Source organism: Salvelinus alpinus, chromosome 15 (assembly GCF_045679555.1).
Source record: "Salvelinus alpinus chromosome 15, SLU_Salpinus.1, whole genome shotgun sequence".
NCBI classification, from domain to species: domain Eukaryota; kingdom Metazoa; phylum Chordata; class Actinopteri; order Salmoniformes; family Salmonidae; genus Salvelinus; species Salvelinus alpinus.
Window position 1 is genome coordinate 26,067,190 of NC_092100.1, and position 16,833 is coordinate 26,084,022.

The following is a 16,833-nucleotide window of genomic DNA, read 5'->3' on the forward strand; positions in this document are numbered from 1 at the left end:
TATTTGTTGATATACTAACATGTTCTTGTCAAGAGAGGGAATGACAGTTCATCTTACCTTTAAGTCATCATATGTGTCTGCTGTGAGCTTGGTGCTGTTCATGTTCAAACTGCACAGGCTCTTCATGGCTGAAAGAGACACGCATAAATAAGTCACCGTTCAGACACTGAGTCTACAAAATATTAGGAACAGCTTCCTAATATTGAGTTGCACCCCCCTTTTGCCCTCAGAACAGCCTCAATTTGTCGGAGCATGGACTCTACAAGGTGTTGAAACGTTCCACAGGGATGCTGGCCCATGTTGACTCCAGTGCTTCCCACAGTTGTGTTAAGTTGGGTATATGTCCTTTGGGTGGTGGACCATTCTTGATACACACGGGAAACTGTTGAGCGTGAAAAACCCAGCAGCATTACAGTTCTAGACAAAAACCGGTGTGCCTGGTACCTACTACCATACCCCGTTCAAAGGCACTTACATTTTTTGTCTTGCCCACCCACATTCTGAATGGCACACATACGCAATCCATGTCTCAATTGTCTCAAGGCCAAAAAAATCCTTCATTAACAGGTCTCCTCCCCTTCATCTACACTGACTGAAGTGAATTTAACAGTTGACGTCAATAAGGGATCATAGCTTTCACCTGGTCAGTTTATGTCATGTAAAGAGTAGGTGTTCCTAATGTTTTGTGCACTCAGTGTATATAGAGTTAGGATATTGTGTGGGAAGCCTGATCTATACTGAATGCATGAGGTTGTGTGGCAGGCCAGAAGTATATGGTATGCGAGAAGTATATAGTTAAATGATTGAGACGAGTTCTTACAGCTGAGGGACAGCAGGCCAGCATCGGTCACGGGTGTCTCACACAGATTCAACACCTGCAAACATGCCAAGTGTTCAGACAGCAACCGCAGTCCTGCATCTCCAAACTGAAGGAAAGACAATAACAGGAAGAAAGGAAGTCTTTCAAAGTCATGCAAAGTATTACTTATCCAATTCAAATAAAAACAAAATGTGTGTGTGTGTGTGTGTGTGTGTGTGTGTGTGTGTGTGTGTGTGTGTGTGTGTGTGTGTGTGTGTGTGTGTGTGTGTGTGTGTGTGTGTGTGTGTGTGTGTGTGTGTGTGTGTGTGTGTGTGTGTGTGTGTGTGTGTGTTTTAATACTAGTGTGCGTGCGTAGGGTGGTAAGTAGCCTAGCGGTTAGAGCGTTGGGCCAGTAACCGAAAGGTCGCTGGTTCGAATCATTGAGCAGACAAGGTAAAAAATCTGCCGATGTGTCCTTGAGCAAGGCACTTAACCCTAATTGCTCCTGAAAGTCGCTCTGGATAAGAGTGTCTGCTAAATGGCTAAAATATAAACTGAACAAAAATATAAACGGAACATGTAAAGTGTTTGTTCCATGTTGCTTGAGCTGAAATAAGATATGCACAAAAAGATTATTAAAAATATTTAAAAAAATACACAAATTTGTTTACATCCCTGTTAGTGACCATTTCTCCTTTGCCAAGATAATCCATCCACCTGACAGGTGTGGCATATCAAGAAGCTGATTTAACAGGATGACCATTACAAAGGTGCACCTTGTGCTGGTGACAATAAAAGGCCACTCCACTATACTATACTTACACATACAATGCCACAGATGTCTCAAATTGAGGGAGCGTGCAATTGGCATGCTGACTGCAGGAATGTCCACCAGAGCTTTTACCAGATAATTTAATGTTTATTTCTGTACCATAAGCCACCTCCAACATTGTTTTAGAGAATTTAGCAGCACGTCCAACCGGCCTCACAACTGCAGACCGCGTGTGATCACGCCAGCTCAGGACATCCACATCCGGCTTCTTTACCTGAGGGATCGTCTGAGACCAGCCATCCAGACAGCTGATGAAACTGTGGGTTTGCACAACCAAAATATTTCTGCACAAACTGTCAGAAACCATCTCAGGGAAGCTGATCTTGCGTGTTTGTCGTCCTCACTGACTGCAGTTCGACATCGTAACCGACTTCAGTGAGCAAATACTCACATTCGATGGTCACTGGCACGCTGGAAAAGTGTGCTCTTAACGGATGAATCCCGATTTTAACTGTACCGGGCGTGTATGGCGTCGTGTGGGTTATCAGTTTGCTGATGTCAACATAGTGCCCCATGGTGGCTGTGGGGTTATGATATGGGCAGGCACAAGCTACAGACAACAAACACAATTGCATTTTATTGATGGCAATTTGAATGCACAGATACCATGACAGGACCTGAGGCCCATTGTCGTGACATTCATCCGCCTGCCATCACCTTGTGTTTCAGCATGATAATACTCAGCCCCATGTCGCAAGGAACTGTACACAATTCCTGGAAGCTGAAAATGTCCCAGTTCTTCCATGGCCTGCATACTCACCAGACAGACATGTCACCCATTGAGCATGTTAGGGATGCTCTGGATCGACAGCGTGTTCCAGTTCCCACCAATATACAGCAACTTTGCACAGACATCGAAGAGGAGTGGGACAATATTCTACTGGCCACAATCAACAGTCTGATCAACCCGAAGGATTGCGAAGGAGATGTGTCGCACTGTATAAGGCAAATGGTGGTCACACCAGATACTGACTGGTTTTCTGATCCACGCCCCTACATTTAAAAAAAAGGTATCTGTGACCAACAGATGCATATCTGTATTCCCAGTCATGTGAAATCCATAGATTAGGGTCTAATTAATTTATTTCAATTGATTGATTTCCTTGTATGAACTGCAACTCAGTAAAATCTTTGAAATTATTGTTGCAGTTTATATTTTTGTTCAATGTACGTGTGTGTGAATATTTACGCGTGTGAGTGTGTGTTCTGACCTGGGTGGACCACAGGTTGAGCTGTTTGAGGGAGGGCAGCTTGATGAGCTGTTCAGCACAGGCACTGGTGACGTTGGTAAAGGCAAGACTCAGGTTCTCCAGGTTCCCAAAGGAGCCAGAGCTCAGTAGCCTTGCAAGGTCTGCATCCTACAGAGAGACAGAAAGACATGGTTGGATACAGAGGCAGCGAGAGACATAATAAAGCTGTTTGAGCTTAATTGAGACGGAGGGTCTGGGAGAGACATGAAGAAAAAAGAAAACAAATCCTACCAAATTTGAACATTTAGTTAATCATATGTTCATATGAAAGAAAAACAAAGAACCTTTAAAGGAATGGGAGTAGCATAATAAAAGCCAATCTCACCGTAGACTTGGAGGGCAGAGTAAGTCGGGTTGGGCCCCCTTTTCTTTGCTGAGGGAGAAAGGGAAACAAAAATGTTGACTGATTACAGCAGGCATTGCAGTTCCTCATTCAGACAGCAGGTGGTGTCTGTGAACAATGTGCCACCGATGAAATATATGAGGTCTTTTAAATTAGATAAAGGGTTAATATTTCCATGAAGAAACAACAGAGAAAGATTAGGTAACACAGAAGAATGAATAGATATCTCTAGCTGTGTCGACAGTGTAGAGTAGTAACTGTTTTAACGGAGCAGATACTACAGCTGTCCTCTGATGAACCAGATATCTAGTTCATTTTGCGGAAACATTGCAGTATAATTGTGAACGCGGTGCGAGGTTGAGTGTGTGGTGTTTGAGCCTTTGTTGGTTTACAGTAGTAACTCACCAGCTCTTTGAGCTCCCTCTGCCTGTCACACAGCTGCTCGTACATGTGAAGGCCCACCGGAGTGCTCTCCAGGGTGGAGATGATCTGCAGCTGGGTGTCCTTGTTCTCGATGATGTTGTACTCCAGCATCAGGCACAGGATCTGAAACACACACACTTGGGTCACTTCTGCTTCCTGTACACTTACACCTCTCTGCCACACACACTAATAAAAACATGTCAGCTCTGTGCTACGGGTGCACACACACACCTCAACCATGGTCTGGTTCCCACGCAGAGCCAGGAGCATGCAGGGTCCGAGCTTGTTTTCAGCCAGGGACAGGAGAAACTTCTTCGTTTTGTAGCAGGAACCCATAAGGATGTGGACCTGGAGGAGAGAATCAAAGGTCAAGTCCAGCCAATTAAAACAGGTGGCATGAGGGTTAGGATTATTAGGGTAAGAAAACCAAACACTCACCATGCTGGCAAAGAGCTCCCCATCATCATCACAAGCCACACCCCCTGGACTGTAGAGCTGGAACCAACCGTCCTTTCCAGAGCGCACACTGAGCAGACAGGAGTGGACCTGCAACAAGCACACAACCATGAGTACCACACACCCCAACCTAGCACTGAACAAGTGTGAAACAGTGATTAATAAAGCCACACTCACCTCCTGTCTGGGGTCTTCTGCAAACCTCTGAATAACATATTTCAGCTCTCTGTTCAAACAAACAGACAGGTCAGGCACAATCCTCAAGCTTTCCTTACCGATTCATCTGGACGGTAACTGAAATGTAACATTCGTTAACTAAACGTCATGGCTGTAGATACTTACTTTGTGAATTTGGCGTGTGCAAGGGCCCTAAAGAGGAGAGAGGATAAACATTAAAACATGTAATACACTAATCATGATTAAATGGAAAACAACACATTTAAACACTTCTACCATGTTTACACTCAAACATGCAGTAAGGTGTTGAACAGATAGCAGCTGGATTGCATAGGAAATACAGCCCGTTTTGTTGTTGGTTTGAACGTATCTTCAAAACACACAAATACATGTCCATGTGAAGCTCTTAGCTTAGCTCTTAGTGTGGGGGTTCTGTCTGACTCATTCATTCTGGGAGTTGTGTCGGAGTGTTTTGCCCTTTCTAACGACGCCTGAATGCTTAGATTAGGCTCTGGTGCGCAGGTGAGCAGCAGGTGAGTCTCCCGGCTGTGACAACAACAGTCCTCTTTAGGTGACTGGTAATGAGGGCCCGGGCTGAGGAGCCAATTACAGCAGCAAGCCCGCAGCCCATCCCATCCCCCAGCAGGGCCCCTCAGCAGCACACCCACGTCAGTACCAATCCCAGGATCCTACACCTCAGAGAGAGGCCCTCACCCACAGTCCCAGCCGTAGGTGAGGGCGAACTTATGGGCGATTCACAATATATACTGTGTATAATTTTTATCTAAATTATTTTTTTTGTACAATTCAGGGGCATCAGTTGGGTATGGCAATCGCCATACCCTAGCTCAAGACCAAAAATGTAAAAGTAGGCTATAAAAAAAAGTAGGCTATAAAAAAAGTTGACTAAAATCATTCCAATCACAATTAAAATGCAACGGCAGTTAAGCGTATTGTGTAGCTGCCTTTAGTACCATGCGGAGTGTCGCTCTGAGAAGCTGCTAGCCTGCATGCTTTTCTCTCACTAAGAAAGTAGAAAGCAGAAACTGTGTCAGACAGTTTGCTTTGCCGGTCTGCCGTTAAGGCAGTGCGCCGATGGCTCTGAATTTAATGCCGGCATTTGAACTAGGCCTTGTAAGTCTCATGGCCAGCTGTTTTATTCACCGGTTACTGTCACATTGATGTTAACATAGGCGGCGTATCCAATAGGCTCGGGGAAGATGAGCTTCACCGAAAGTAAACAAAATTTGCTATATAAAATTACTTGTGCATATACAGAAAAATACAATGAAAAATACTACACCAGAGAGCCTGATTTGGCCAAAGAAGATCATTAGCTTGTTTTAAAAATTAGCCTACCAAATAGCTGATTGTTGTGTTGCAGTGGTCAGTGGAAAACAGTTAAATAGGCCTAGGCAAATCACAATATTTAAAAATACAATTGTAGGAAAAACAGCTTAGAAAGCAATGGCTATTAATGAAATGAGAAAACAAAGAAAATACTAAATCTGTCTCTAGTTATCAAAATTCTCAACTCCCAATTAAGCAAACAGTAGCCTATCTTATTGGAACCAGCGGAGAGCATCGGCCGATATCCCTGACCTCAACAAACACCTTTGGGATGAATTGTGACGCCTACTGCGAACCAGATCTAATCGGCCAATATCAGCGCCCGACCTCACTAATGCTTGTGTCTGAATGGAAGCAAGTCCCCGCAGCAATGTTCCAACATCTAGTGGAAAGCCTTTCCAGAAGAGTGGAGGCTGTTATAGCAGTAAAGGGGGGACCAACTTCATATTAATGCCCAGGATTTTGGTATGAGATATTCAACGAGCTGGTGTCATACTTTTGGCCATGTAGTGTATGTAACGTTATATTGGTTGCAAGAATTCTGTATAATAATTTAAATTAAACTGGGTATCAGTTCATTAACCATGTGCAATGGAGTCGGTACATCGAAAATCTCTTCCCAACTATTTTGGCATCTGTATGGCACAGCTGTCAATTTTTGGGTCCTTAAATTAAACAGGTATACTTTTTTTATTCATTACAATTTTCTTCAACCAATTATGGTCTTTAATGCTGGGCCAACCGACAAGTTCCTTACTTTCTCCCCCTTCCACTTGCCTCTTCCATTTTTGCAGAAATGCTGCAATTAGTTGGTTGTAATTTTGGAAAGAGCAGACATGTACATTTTCTTTTGCTAGCTGCATGTGTGATACAACTCCACCAGTTATCATTATGATATCATTTACAAAGATTATACTTTTCATTTTATTTTTATCAATTAGTATATTTGAGGTTAACCATAATATTTGTTGTAATATTTGTTCTGTATTTTCTGGTTAAACTGAAATTGCAACCAACTTTGTTTTAAAAATAGCGATATTTTGGAGATGATTTCATTTTCAAATAACTGAAAGTGAGAGGTTGTAATCTGAATGAAGGGGAAAAGGCCATGGTTGAACACGGGGTCAGCAATTCTTATTAATCTGCTAGAGAACCAGTTTGGATTTAAGTATAGCTTCTGTATGACTGAAGAATTTAGTGAGAGGTCTAATGCTTTAAGGGCAGTATACTTACTCTTTGGGGAAGGGGATGGGCTGCAGCAGGCTGGCCAGGGCTGGTCTCCAGTCATCGTAGTCAGACCTGAATAGTTGGAGAGAGAAAGTGAATGATAGAAAGAGGTACACAATAGAAAGGGGTACACAGAATGAGAGCAGAGGGCTGGTCACCAAGGGAATCACAAGAGGTAACCTGAGCATAGTCCCATGATGCCAAAAAATCCATCAATTCAAATGGTACGAGGATCAGATTCCTGTCTGTTAAGTAACAGTGTCATTGTTACAGACACACTATTTAGTTCATTCCCCCTATTCCCACAGACATAATATAACATCTTGCTCGACAGCGTCACATCCATGTCATCCATCCATTCAGAGAGACACACTAAGCAGCACTCCCTCCTTTTGAATTATTCCCCAGTAGGACAGAGGCAGCAGCTGTGTCCAGCTGCTCAGCACAGCCCACACAGATAGCACCACATATGAATTCTTGTTTACACTTAGGGCTTTTTCACAAAATGTTGTTTGCGTCCTCGTACGGGCAGGGCCTATGCATTTTCTTTGGGCCTGTATACATGTCTATTAATTAAATACATTATCGGGATCAAAAAATGCTTTCAGTGTCAATTTAAAAGACTAAACGAGATAAAGTATGTAGGGAAGATTATGGGCCTACAATACCAGTCAAAAGTTTGGACACAGCTACTCATTCCATGTTTTTTTGGGCTCCCGAGTGGCGCAGTGGTCTAAGGCACTACATCTCAGTGCTAGAGACTTCATTACAGACACCCTGGTTCGAATCCAGGCTGTATCACAACCGGCCGTAATTGGGAGTCCCATAGGGTGGCACACAATTGCTGTAACACAAAATGTCAAGTAAGTCAAGGGGTATGAATACTTTCTAAAGGGACGGTACTAGAGGTCGACCGATTAATTAGGGCCGATATCAAGTTTTCATAACAATCGGAAATCGGTATTTTTGGACACCGATTTGGAAGATTATTTATTTATTGTTTTAATTTTTTACACCTTTATTTAATCTTTATTTAACTAGGCAAGTCAGTTAAGAACACATTCTTATTTTCAATGACGGCCTAGGAACGGTGGGTTAACTGCCTCGTTCAGGGGCAGAACGACAGACTTTTACCTTGTCAGCTCGGGGGATTCAATCTTGCAACCTTACAGTTAACTAGTCCAACGCTCTAATCACCTGATTACATTGCACTCCACGAGGAGCCTCCCTGTTACGCGAATGCAGTAGGAGCCAAGGTAAGTTGCTAGCTAGCATTAAACTTATCTTATAAAAAACAATCAATCAATCAATCAATCATAATCACTAGTTAACTACACATGGTTGATGATATTACTAGTTTATCTAGCGTGTCCTGCGTTGCATATAATCGAAGCGGTGCGTATCGTTGATCCAATGTGTACCTAACCATAAACATAAATGCCTTTCTTAAAATCAATACACAGAAGTATATATTTTTAAACCTGCATATTTAGCTAAAAGAAATCCAGGTTAACAGGCAATATTAACCAGGTGAAATTGTGTCACTTCTCTTGCGTTCATTGCACGCAGAGTCAGTGTATAATGAACAGTTTGGGCCGCCTAATTTGCCAGAATTTTACGGAATCATGACATAACATTGAAGGTTGTGCAATGTAACAGGAATATTTAAACTTCTGGATGCCACCCGTTAGATAAAATACAGAACGGTTCCGTATTTCACTGAAAGAATAAACGTCTTGTTTTCGAGATGATAGTTTCCGGATTCGACCATATTAATGACCTAAGACTCGTATTTCTGTGTGTTATTATGTTATAATTAAGTCTATGATTTGATAGAGCAGTCTGACTGAGCGGTGGTAGGCAGCAGCAGGCTCGTAAGCATTCATTCAAACAGCACTTTCCTGCGTTTTGCCAGAAGCTCTTCGCTGTGTTTCAAGCCTATCAACTCCCGAGATTAGGCTGGTGTAACCGATGTGAAATGGCTAGCTAGTTAGCGGGGTGCGCGCTAATAGCGTTTCAAACGTCACTCGCTCTGAGACTTGGAGTCGTTATTCCCCTTGCTCTGCATGGGTAACGCTGCTTCGAGGGTGGCTGTTGTTGTTGTGTTCCTGGTTCGAGCCCAGGTAGGAGCGAGGAGAGGGATGGAAGCTATACTGTTACACTGGCAATACTACAGTGCCTATAAGAACATCCAATAGTAAAGGGTTAATGAAATACAAATGGTATAGAGAGAAATAGTCCTATAATTCCTATAATAACTACAACCTAAAACTTCTTACCTGGGAATATTGAAGACTCATGTTAAAAGGAACCACCAGCTTTCATATGTTCTCATGTTCTGAGCAAGGAACTTAAACGTTAGCTTTCTTACATGGCACATATTGCACTTTTACTTTCTTCTCCAACACTTTGTTTTTGCATTATTTAAACCAAATTGAACATGTTTCATTATTTATTTGAGGCTAAATTGATTTTATTGATGTATTATATTAAGTGTTGATTCAGTATTGTTGTAATTGTCATTATTACAAATAAATAAAAAATAAAAAATAGGCAGATTAATCGGTATCGGCTTTTTTGGTCCTCCAATAATCGGTATCGGCTTTGAAAAATCATAATCGGTCGACCTCTAGACTGTACATAGAGTTGCAGGAAATCAGCTTTAAAACTGCAAAAATGTCTCAGCTCCTTGGAGAAATGTGTACAATTGCAGGAAAATGGTCTGCGAGTCTTAAGTGCCTTCTGGAAGGTTCTCCCATCTCTTCAGAGGAACTCTAGAGCTCTGTCAGAGTGACCATCGGGTTCTTGGTCACCTCCCTGACCAAGGCCCTTCTCCCCCAAATGCTCAGTTTGGCCGGGCGGACAGCTCTAGTAAGAGTCTGGTTCCAAATTTCTTCTATTTAAGAATGATGGGGGCCACTGTGTTCCTAGGGACCTTCAATGCTGCAGAAATGTTTTGGTACCCTTCTCCAGATCTCTGCCTCTACACAAACCTGTCTCTGAGCTCTATGGACAATTCCTTCGACCTCATGGCCTGTTTTTTGCTCTGACATGCACTGTCAACTGTGGGACCATATATAGACAGGTGTGTGCCTTTCCAAATCATGTCCAATCAATTGAATGTACCTGATGTGGACTCCAATCAAGTTGTAAAAACATCTCAAGGATGATCAATGGAAACAGGATGCAATGGAGCTCAATTTCGAGTCGTATAGCAAAAGGTTTGAATACTTATGTAAATAAGGTATTTCTGCTTTTTATTTTTTAATACATTTGCCAAAAATTCTAAAAACCTGCTTTCAGTTTGTCATTATGGGTTATTGTGTGTAGATTGCTGAGGATTGTATTGTTTAATCCATTTTAGAATAAGGCTGTAACGTAACAAAATGTGGAAAAAGTCAAGGGGTCTGAATATTTTCCGAAGGCACTGTAGGCCTATCAGACTGGCCTACCATAAAAGACAATGGAGAAAATGCATCTCATAACATTTTAACATGGAAATAGATGTTCTACCATTCAACCTACAGTAGCAGCCAATGTGTGCTGTTCAATGTAGGCCTACATTCCATGAGACTTAAGAAAAAAACATGTAGGGATTGACATTAAAGGTTAACCTTTTGTCAATAGGGGGTGCTGTTAGCACTTTTATTTTTTTGACATTGCCAAATTAAACTGCCTAGTAGTCAATTCTTGCTCGTACAATATGCATATTATTGTTATTATTGGATAGAAAACACTCTCTAGTTTCTATAACCGTTGGAATTATGTCTCTGAGTGGAACAGAACTCTATCTACAGCACTTTTCCTGACAGGGAGTGAGATTTCAGAAATCTTGGCCTCTGGTCCCAGGTCAGTTTTAATGTCCCTGTGAATGCTATGAGGATACAAACACTGCCTACACCTTCCTCTAGATGTCAGTAAGTGGTGACAATTTGAATGGAGTCGATTGCGCAATCAGGGCCTGTATAAAACACCATAGACCGGAAGTAGCTTTCCTTTGGACCCTGCGCTCGACGCAAGAAGGACGTTGGACCGACCTCTTTCCAAGCCTTGGTTTAGCCAGTAATATATCGCCGGTCATGTTTTTACTTGTTATAGGTGTTAAAAACATCATAAGGTAGTTAATTTAAACCGTTTTATAGCAATTTATATCCGTTTAGTGCGATTTTGAGGCATTTATTTGTGACGCCCTTCCATGAGCTGGGCACGTTTCCTGTACATACCGAACGTTATTGGCCATTTCGACGGGACAAGAGGACATCTTTCGACCAAAAGACGATTAGACCGGAGAAAGGATACATTGCCCAAGATTCTGATGGAAGAACAGCTCATAGTAAGAACTATTTATGATGATAAATCGCTGTTCTGTTGAAAAATTTTAAATGCATATATCGCCATTTTGTTATGTGTAGCTTCGCTTTGGCGGACCCGGTATTGCACAGTAAGGATAATTTTAGAAATGTAAGTCAGCGATTGCATTAAGAACTAATTTGTCTTTCGATTCCTGTCAACCCTGTATTTTTTAGTCAAGTTTATGATTAGCTATCGATTAGACTAGATCACTCTCAAAGATAGCGCCCGACATTTTCAGGCCAGTTTTGCTACTATTCTCATTGTATAACCACGTTTTTTTGTGGCTAAATATGCACATTTTCGAACAAACTCTATATGTATGTTGTAATATGATGTTACAGGAGTGTCATCGGAAGAATTCTGAGAAGGTTAGTGAAAAAATTAATATATTTTGGTGATCATAACGTTATCGCTCCCGTTGCCTTGAATTCATGCTGGGGTAACGTTTGCACATGTGGTATGCTAATATAACGATTTATTGTGTTTTCGCTGTAAAACGCTTAGAAAATCTGAAATATTGTCTGAATTCACAAGATCTGTGTCTTTCCATTGCTATGCTTTGTCTATTTTTATGAAATGTTTTATGATGAGTAAATTGGTAATACACGTTGCTCTCTGTATTTATTCTAGTCGAGTTGTGATGGTGGGTGCAATTGTAAACTATGATTTCTACCTGAAATATGCACATTTTTCTAACAAAACCTATCCTATACAATAAATATGTTATCAGACTGTCATCTGATGAGGTTTTTTCTTGGTTAGTGGCTATCAATATCTTTATTTGGCCGAATTGGTGATAGCTACTGGTGGAGAGAAAAAATGGTGGACAAAGAAAAATGGTGTCTTTTGCTAACGTGGTTAGCTAATAGATTTACATATTGTGTCTTCCCTGTAAAACATTTTAAAAATCAGAAATGGTGGCTAGATTCACAAGAAGTGTATCTTTCATCTGGTGTCTTGGACTTGTGATTTAATGATATTTAGATGCTACAATTTACTTGTGACGCTATGCTAGCTATGCTAGTCAGTGGGGGGGGGGGGGTGCTCCCGGATCCGGGTTTCTGAGGCAGTAAAAGTTAACCTGTTTATCCACTTGTCCTTCAGAAAAATGAGGTGACTGAAAATGTTGTGTTGTTTGATGCAAGAAACCAGTTTACAAAATAAAATGAATTATTCCCATAAAATTATTACAGCGAATCAGACACATTATGCTACACTCTGCCTTTTGGCTACTTAGCTTATTCAAGCCTGTCTCAAAATACAACACTGCCCCTTTAAGACAGAAACAATGCTCTTTACTAGATATCTTTGAAAAGCGAGTCAGGTAATGTACACGTTTTGTGCTCTTGTAGGAAGCAATCACTCCCCCATTGCTGACTAGAAATTAGCCATAACTGGGCTAATAACTAACTTACTAGGAAAGAATATGAAGAAATGTACAAACCTGGCTACATGCAGCTCTTGCTTTGATCTCAAAACAAGTGCATCTACTCGCCACCAGTCATGCTGTAAACACAGTCCAGCTCAAAGTGAATGGCACAGATCCATATATGGCAATGTTCTATTTGCTTATAGGGATACTGCAGCTCTGAATGGTTATGGCGCACCAGTCTGTGTAGATTATAAGCCTGATTAGTGCCTGTCAATGCAATAGAATCCTACTCCAATGCACTCTGCCGACAAGAAAATATCTTGCATAGTTCGTTTTGTTTCGATATGTTGCATTGAAAGTGTCTAATATTGAGTTGATTCGATCACAATTCACACATTAGAGGGAAATGTTGATAGTGTTAACTAAAGGGGAAAACTAGAAAGATGAGAAGTTCAATCTCGCACTTCTCTGCGCGGCCTGATACTTCTGCGTGGCAGTCCTGGGGGAGCTGCATGCCCGCGCGCAGCTTAGAGGGAACATTGGCACCAACCTTCATATTACTTCCGCTTTGTAACATGTGTGAGGAAACTGTGACATGCAGCCAACAAAGGAGACATGACTCTGTATCAGATGCGCTCATAAATGCACACCGCTACACACAAAACGTTTAAGAGATATCAAGTTACGATATTGCGTGCATTTAATCAAATGCTTGCAGTCAAACAACCGATAATACTGCGCACCTCTGATTATTTTCCTGTGTTTCGACCAGACTGCGTTTTCACCTGCAGCAAACTGCACCACGGTATGAATGGAATTGGACCGAGACCACCCTATTTGAACAAACCACAGTGTGTTGTCACCCGAGTGCAGATTGTGTTCTGTCCAAACAAACCGAATGTAGTGGGTAAATGTTCCAGAGTAAGAAAAAAACCCTGCTTAAAACAAACTTGGTGTGAAAGCCCCCTTAGACACACACAGACATAGTAAGGTAGGCAATAAGGGAGAGGGATTACAGGGCCGGGACGATACTCGTTAGTATCAGGCAAGGAAACAAAACATGAAGCAGATTTAACTTCTTTAGGAAAACAGCCCTGATGTTGGAAACAAACATTATGCTGTCATCCAGAGTCACATGTATTTCTTTTCCAAGCTATAGCACAATATTTTACATACAGCAGGTTTTTAAAGGACCAAAGAGTTTGTTCTGCTTTGTGTTTTCATTTTTTCCAAGGAAAAAGTATTGCGATACTGGTATCGTCACAGCCCTAAGTAACAGTAGTGGTAACTCACAGCATTTTGAGGATGAGTGCGAAGCAGCCCAACACGCGGTCGGCCTGGGCAGGCAGCTGGATTGACAGGGCGTTGAGGGCGGGGCTGACCAGCAGACAGTCGATCAGGTTGGGCTCACTGTCGCTTCCCGCTGGGCCCTTCCGCCTGGCGTTGGCAGTGTTGTTGTTGCGTTCCAACTCCACCAGGATCTCACTGGAGTTGACGATGGAGGGCGGGGGAGAGAGGGGCAGTGTGGGGGGAGGGGAGAGGGGAGCTGAGGGGGGAGGGGAGAGGGGCAGCAGGGCCGTTGGTGGAGGTGTGGGGGGCTCTGGGCGCAGCAGGCGGAGTGGCAGGGGGGGTTTACGCTCATTCTGTTGCTGGCAGCCGTTCCTGATCTCCTTCAGACTTGGGGAGTTGTCCCGGCTAGACAGCGAGAGAGTGGGCAAGAGGAGAGAGCGATATTGATGGAGAGGGGGCAATATTGTGTAAGAGAGGAATGGAGAAAGTCACTGTATCACACATTGAATAATAATTTCAAGACTACAACATTGAGGTCCATAGTAAGAATACATGTCATTCTGTTGGGGTTGTATGTCTCTGTTACAACCCCTGTGTACTTAGAGGGAGAGTGAGGAGAGATATGTATCCGAGCGATGATTCTCTGGGGTGACAATGTCACGGAAATTTAGCAAATGTCCTCTCACGGGGGCTGAGGACCCAGTGGCTCAGGGTGATGATGTTATGATAACCAATTAGATGACTCATTACTCAAGTCAACATCTAATTTAAAATGTTTAAAGGAGAGGAGAATAGCCTATGCTAACCTGGGAGGTTTATTTGGCCATTAAGTCTAGTCTGTGTGGTGGTTCTACAGAACACTACAGTAACAGTACATCACTCACCTGTTGATTAACTCCTCGTAGCAGGAGTAGATGGCAGCCAGGCACACTGCCACCAGGTTGGGCAGGACGCGGGGGTGAGGGCATTGCCCGGAGGGACCATGCATGCTGAAACACAGCCACACACACAATTAGCATTCAATACCCTAAACACCCTCCATCGAACGTGGAGAAAACACAAAATAAACAAGGGGGGGTACTGTTGATATATCTAGGTCCTGAGTTTTGGGTTGGTGGAGAAAATTACAGTCCTAAAAACATGTCGTCACTGACTCACCTGTGAATGAATTTCTTCACGACCTCCATCCCAGCATTGAGCTCATTTAGAGCTAAGATGTACTCTTGAGTGAAGAGACGCAGTCTGGGGCATTTCCCAAAGTCCTGACAGAGAGAGGAGGCAGAGAAATAAACATGGGGATAGAGAGGACAAGAGGAAGTACAGTGAGCTTTGACTTACTCCAATATATGACCACAGAAGAAAACAGACATAAACAAACTGAGCGTGACCCTTGACAGGAAATAAGATGGAAAACTCAGCTCACCATGTTGTGTTTGAGGATTCTCTGGACCACAGGGGTGAACACTTCAATCACAACCATCGACCGCGGACGCTCCCGACAGTGCTGCACAAACACACAAACACCATTTAACAGTAGCTAGATTTCCATCCAATTTGCGACAGATTTTCATGTGAATATCTAAAATCCTCATAAACAAAATATGCACATTTTCCCACCAGTGGTGGGAGTTCATTATAAGTTTTAATCTATAGCCTAATAAACTGCATGGTTTCCCAAGTCGTACTGGAAGGACCACACACCATATCATCGCGTGACTCCAATTTTACTTCGATATGATGGTTATTATATCAATATTTGCACATAAAGGCGTTTTGACCGCCATTTTTCACGTAATTGATTTTACTGGCATAAAAAGATCACACCATGTCAAACTAACAAATGATCTGTCGGCATTTATAAAATTGCACCGAAACGCCGTTTCCATCTCAGCCGTCTAAATGTTTTATTAACTAGGCCCGGAAAAACTAACTGTGCTGTTAATGATAGCCATGGTTGTAAAGAGTTTAAATCTTCTGCTCAACAATGGCCCTAGGGTGAGGGACGTCACTGTGCTTGCTTCCTCAAGTCCTACCGGGCCTAGATCTCGGATCCTCTGTCTCGCAAAAACACACAAGACCGCCCTCTTGACAACGCCTAAAGGCCTCTACACACTTCATGCAAACTACGCTCCGTCGCTCTGTTTGCATAGGGTGTGGGGCCCTTCAGCCAGCTACGCCCCCGAAAAGCTACCAATTATATGGGGCGGGTGGAGGCATTTCAAGCTGAGGAGTGAGATTACCACTAGCACTAACTAAGGGCCAAGACAGTTAACTTCTTTGTGATAGGGGGCAGCATTTTCACTTTTGGATGAATTGCGTGCCCATAGTGAACTGCCTCCTACTCTGTCCCAGATGCTAATATATGCATATTATTATTACTATTGGATATAAAACACTCTTAAGTTTCTAAAACTGTTTGAATGATGTCTGTGAGTATAACAGAACTCATATGGCAGGCAAAAACCTGAGAAAAATCCAAACAGGAAGTGAGAATTCTGAGACTGGTCAATGTTCAACTCATCGCCTATTCAATTCCCTGTAAGATATGGATCTGTTTGCACTTCCTACACCTTCCACTAGATGTCAACAGTCTGTAGAATGTGGAATGAAGCCTCTAGTGTGATGTGGGGCCGGATGAGAGGTGTTTCAGTCATTGGTCTGGCAGAATGCCAGTTCCTGGTCACGCACGTTCCAAATGATATCGTCTTGCTTTCCATAACTTCTAGAGACACAAAGGAATTCTCCGGTTGGTACATTATTGGATAGTTATGATAACAACATCCCGAAGATTGATTCTCTACTTAGTTTGACCAGTTTATTCGACCTGTTATATAACTTTTTTAAGTTTTCGTCCAAGTTCGCCTGCATCTGCGCGAGCGTTTGGACATGTGCACTAAACATGCTAGCAAAAGTAGCTACTTAGACATAAGTAATGGACATTATCGAACAAAACAACGATTT

At 42.4% G+C, this 16,833-nt stretch overlaps 1 protein-coding gene across 1 annotated transcript in view; it reads right to left on the bottom strand.

The window, feature by feature from the left end:
* Window positions 1–16,833, bottom strand: part of cmip (c-Maf inducing protein) — a 54,361-nt gene that overhangs the window by 5,139 nt on the left and 32,389 nt on the right. The window contains exons 7-20 of the mRNA XM_071343146.1: window positions 15,296–15,376; window positions 15,031–15,134; window positions 14,757–14,861; window positions 13,876–14,277; window positions 6,864–6,929; window positions 4,446–4,472; window positions 4,281–4,329; window positions 4,086–4,193; window positions 3,879–3,995; window positions 3,630–3,770; window positions 3,207–3,254; window positions 2,843–2,989; window positions 821–926; window positions 58–128 (exon numbers count right to left, since the gene is read on the bottom strand). Coding sequence (XP_071199247.1) covers window positions 58–128; window positions 821–926; window positions 2,843–2,989; window positions 3,207–3,254; window positions 3,630–3,770; window positions 3,879–3,995; window positions 4,086–4,193; window positions 4,281–4,329; window positions 4,446–4,472; window positions 6,864–6,929; window positions 13,876–14,277; window positions 14,757–14,861; window positions 15,031–15,134; window positions 15,296–15,376 — 1,572 coding nt within the window. The remainder of the gene's footprint in view (window positions 1–57; window positions 129–820; window positions 927–2,842; window positions 2,990–3,206; window positions 3,255–3,629; window positions 3,771–3,878; window positions 3,996–4,085; window positions 4,194–4,280; window positions 4,330–4,445; window positions 4,473–6,863; window positions 6,930–13,875; window positions 14,278–14,756; window positions 14,862–15,030; window positions 15,135–15,295; window positions 15,377–16,833) is intronic.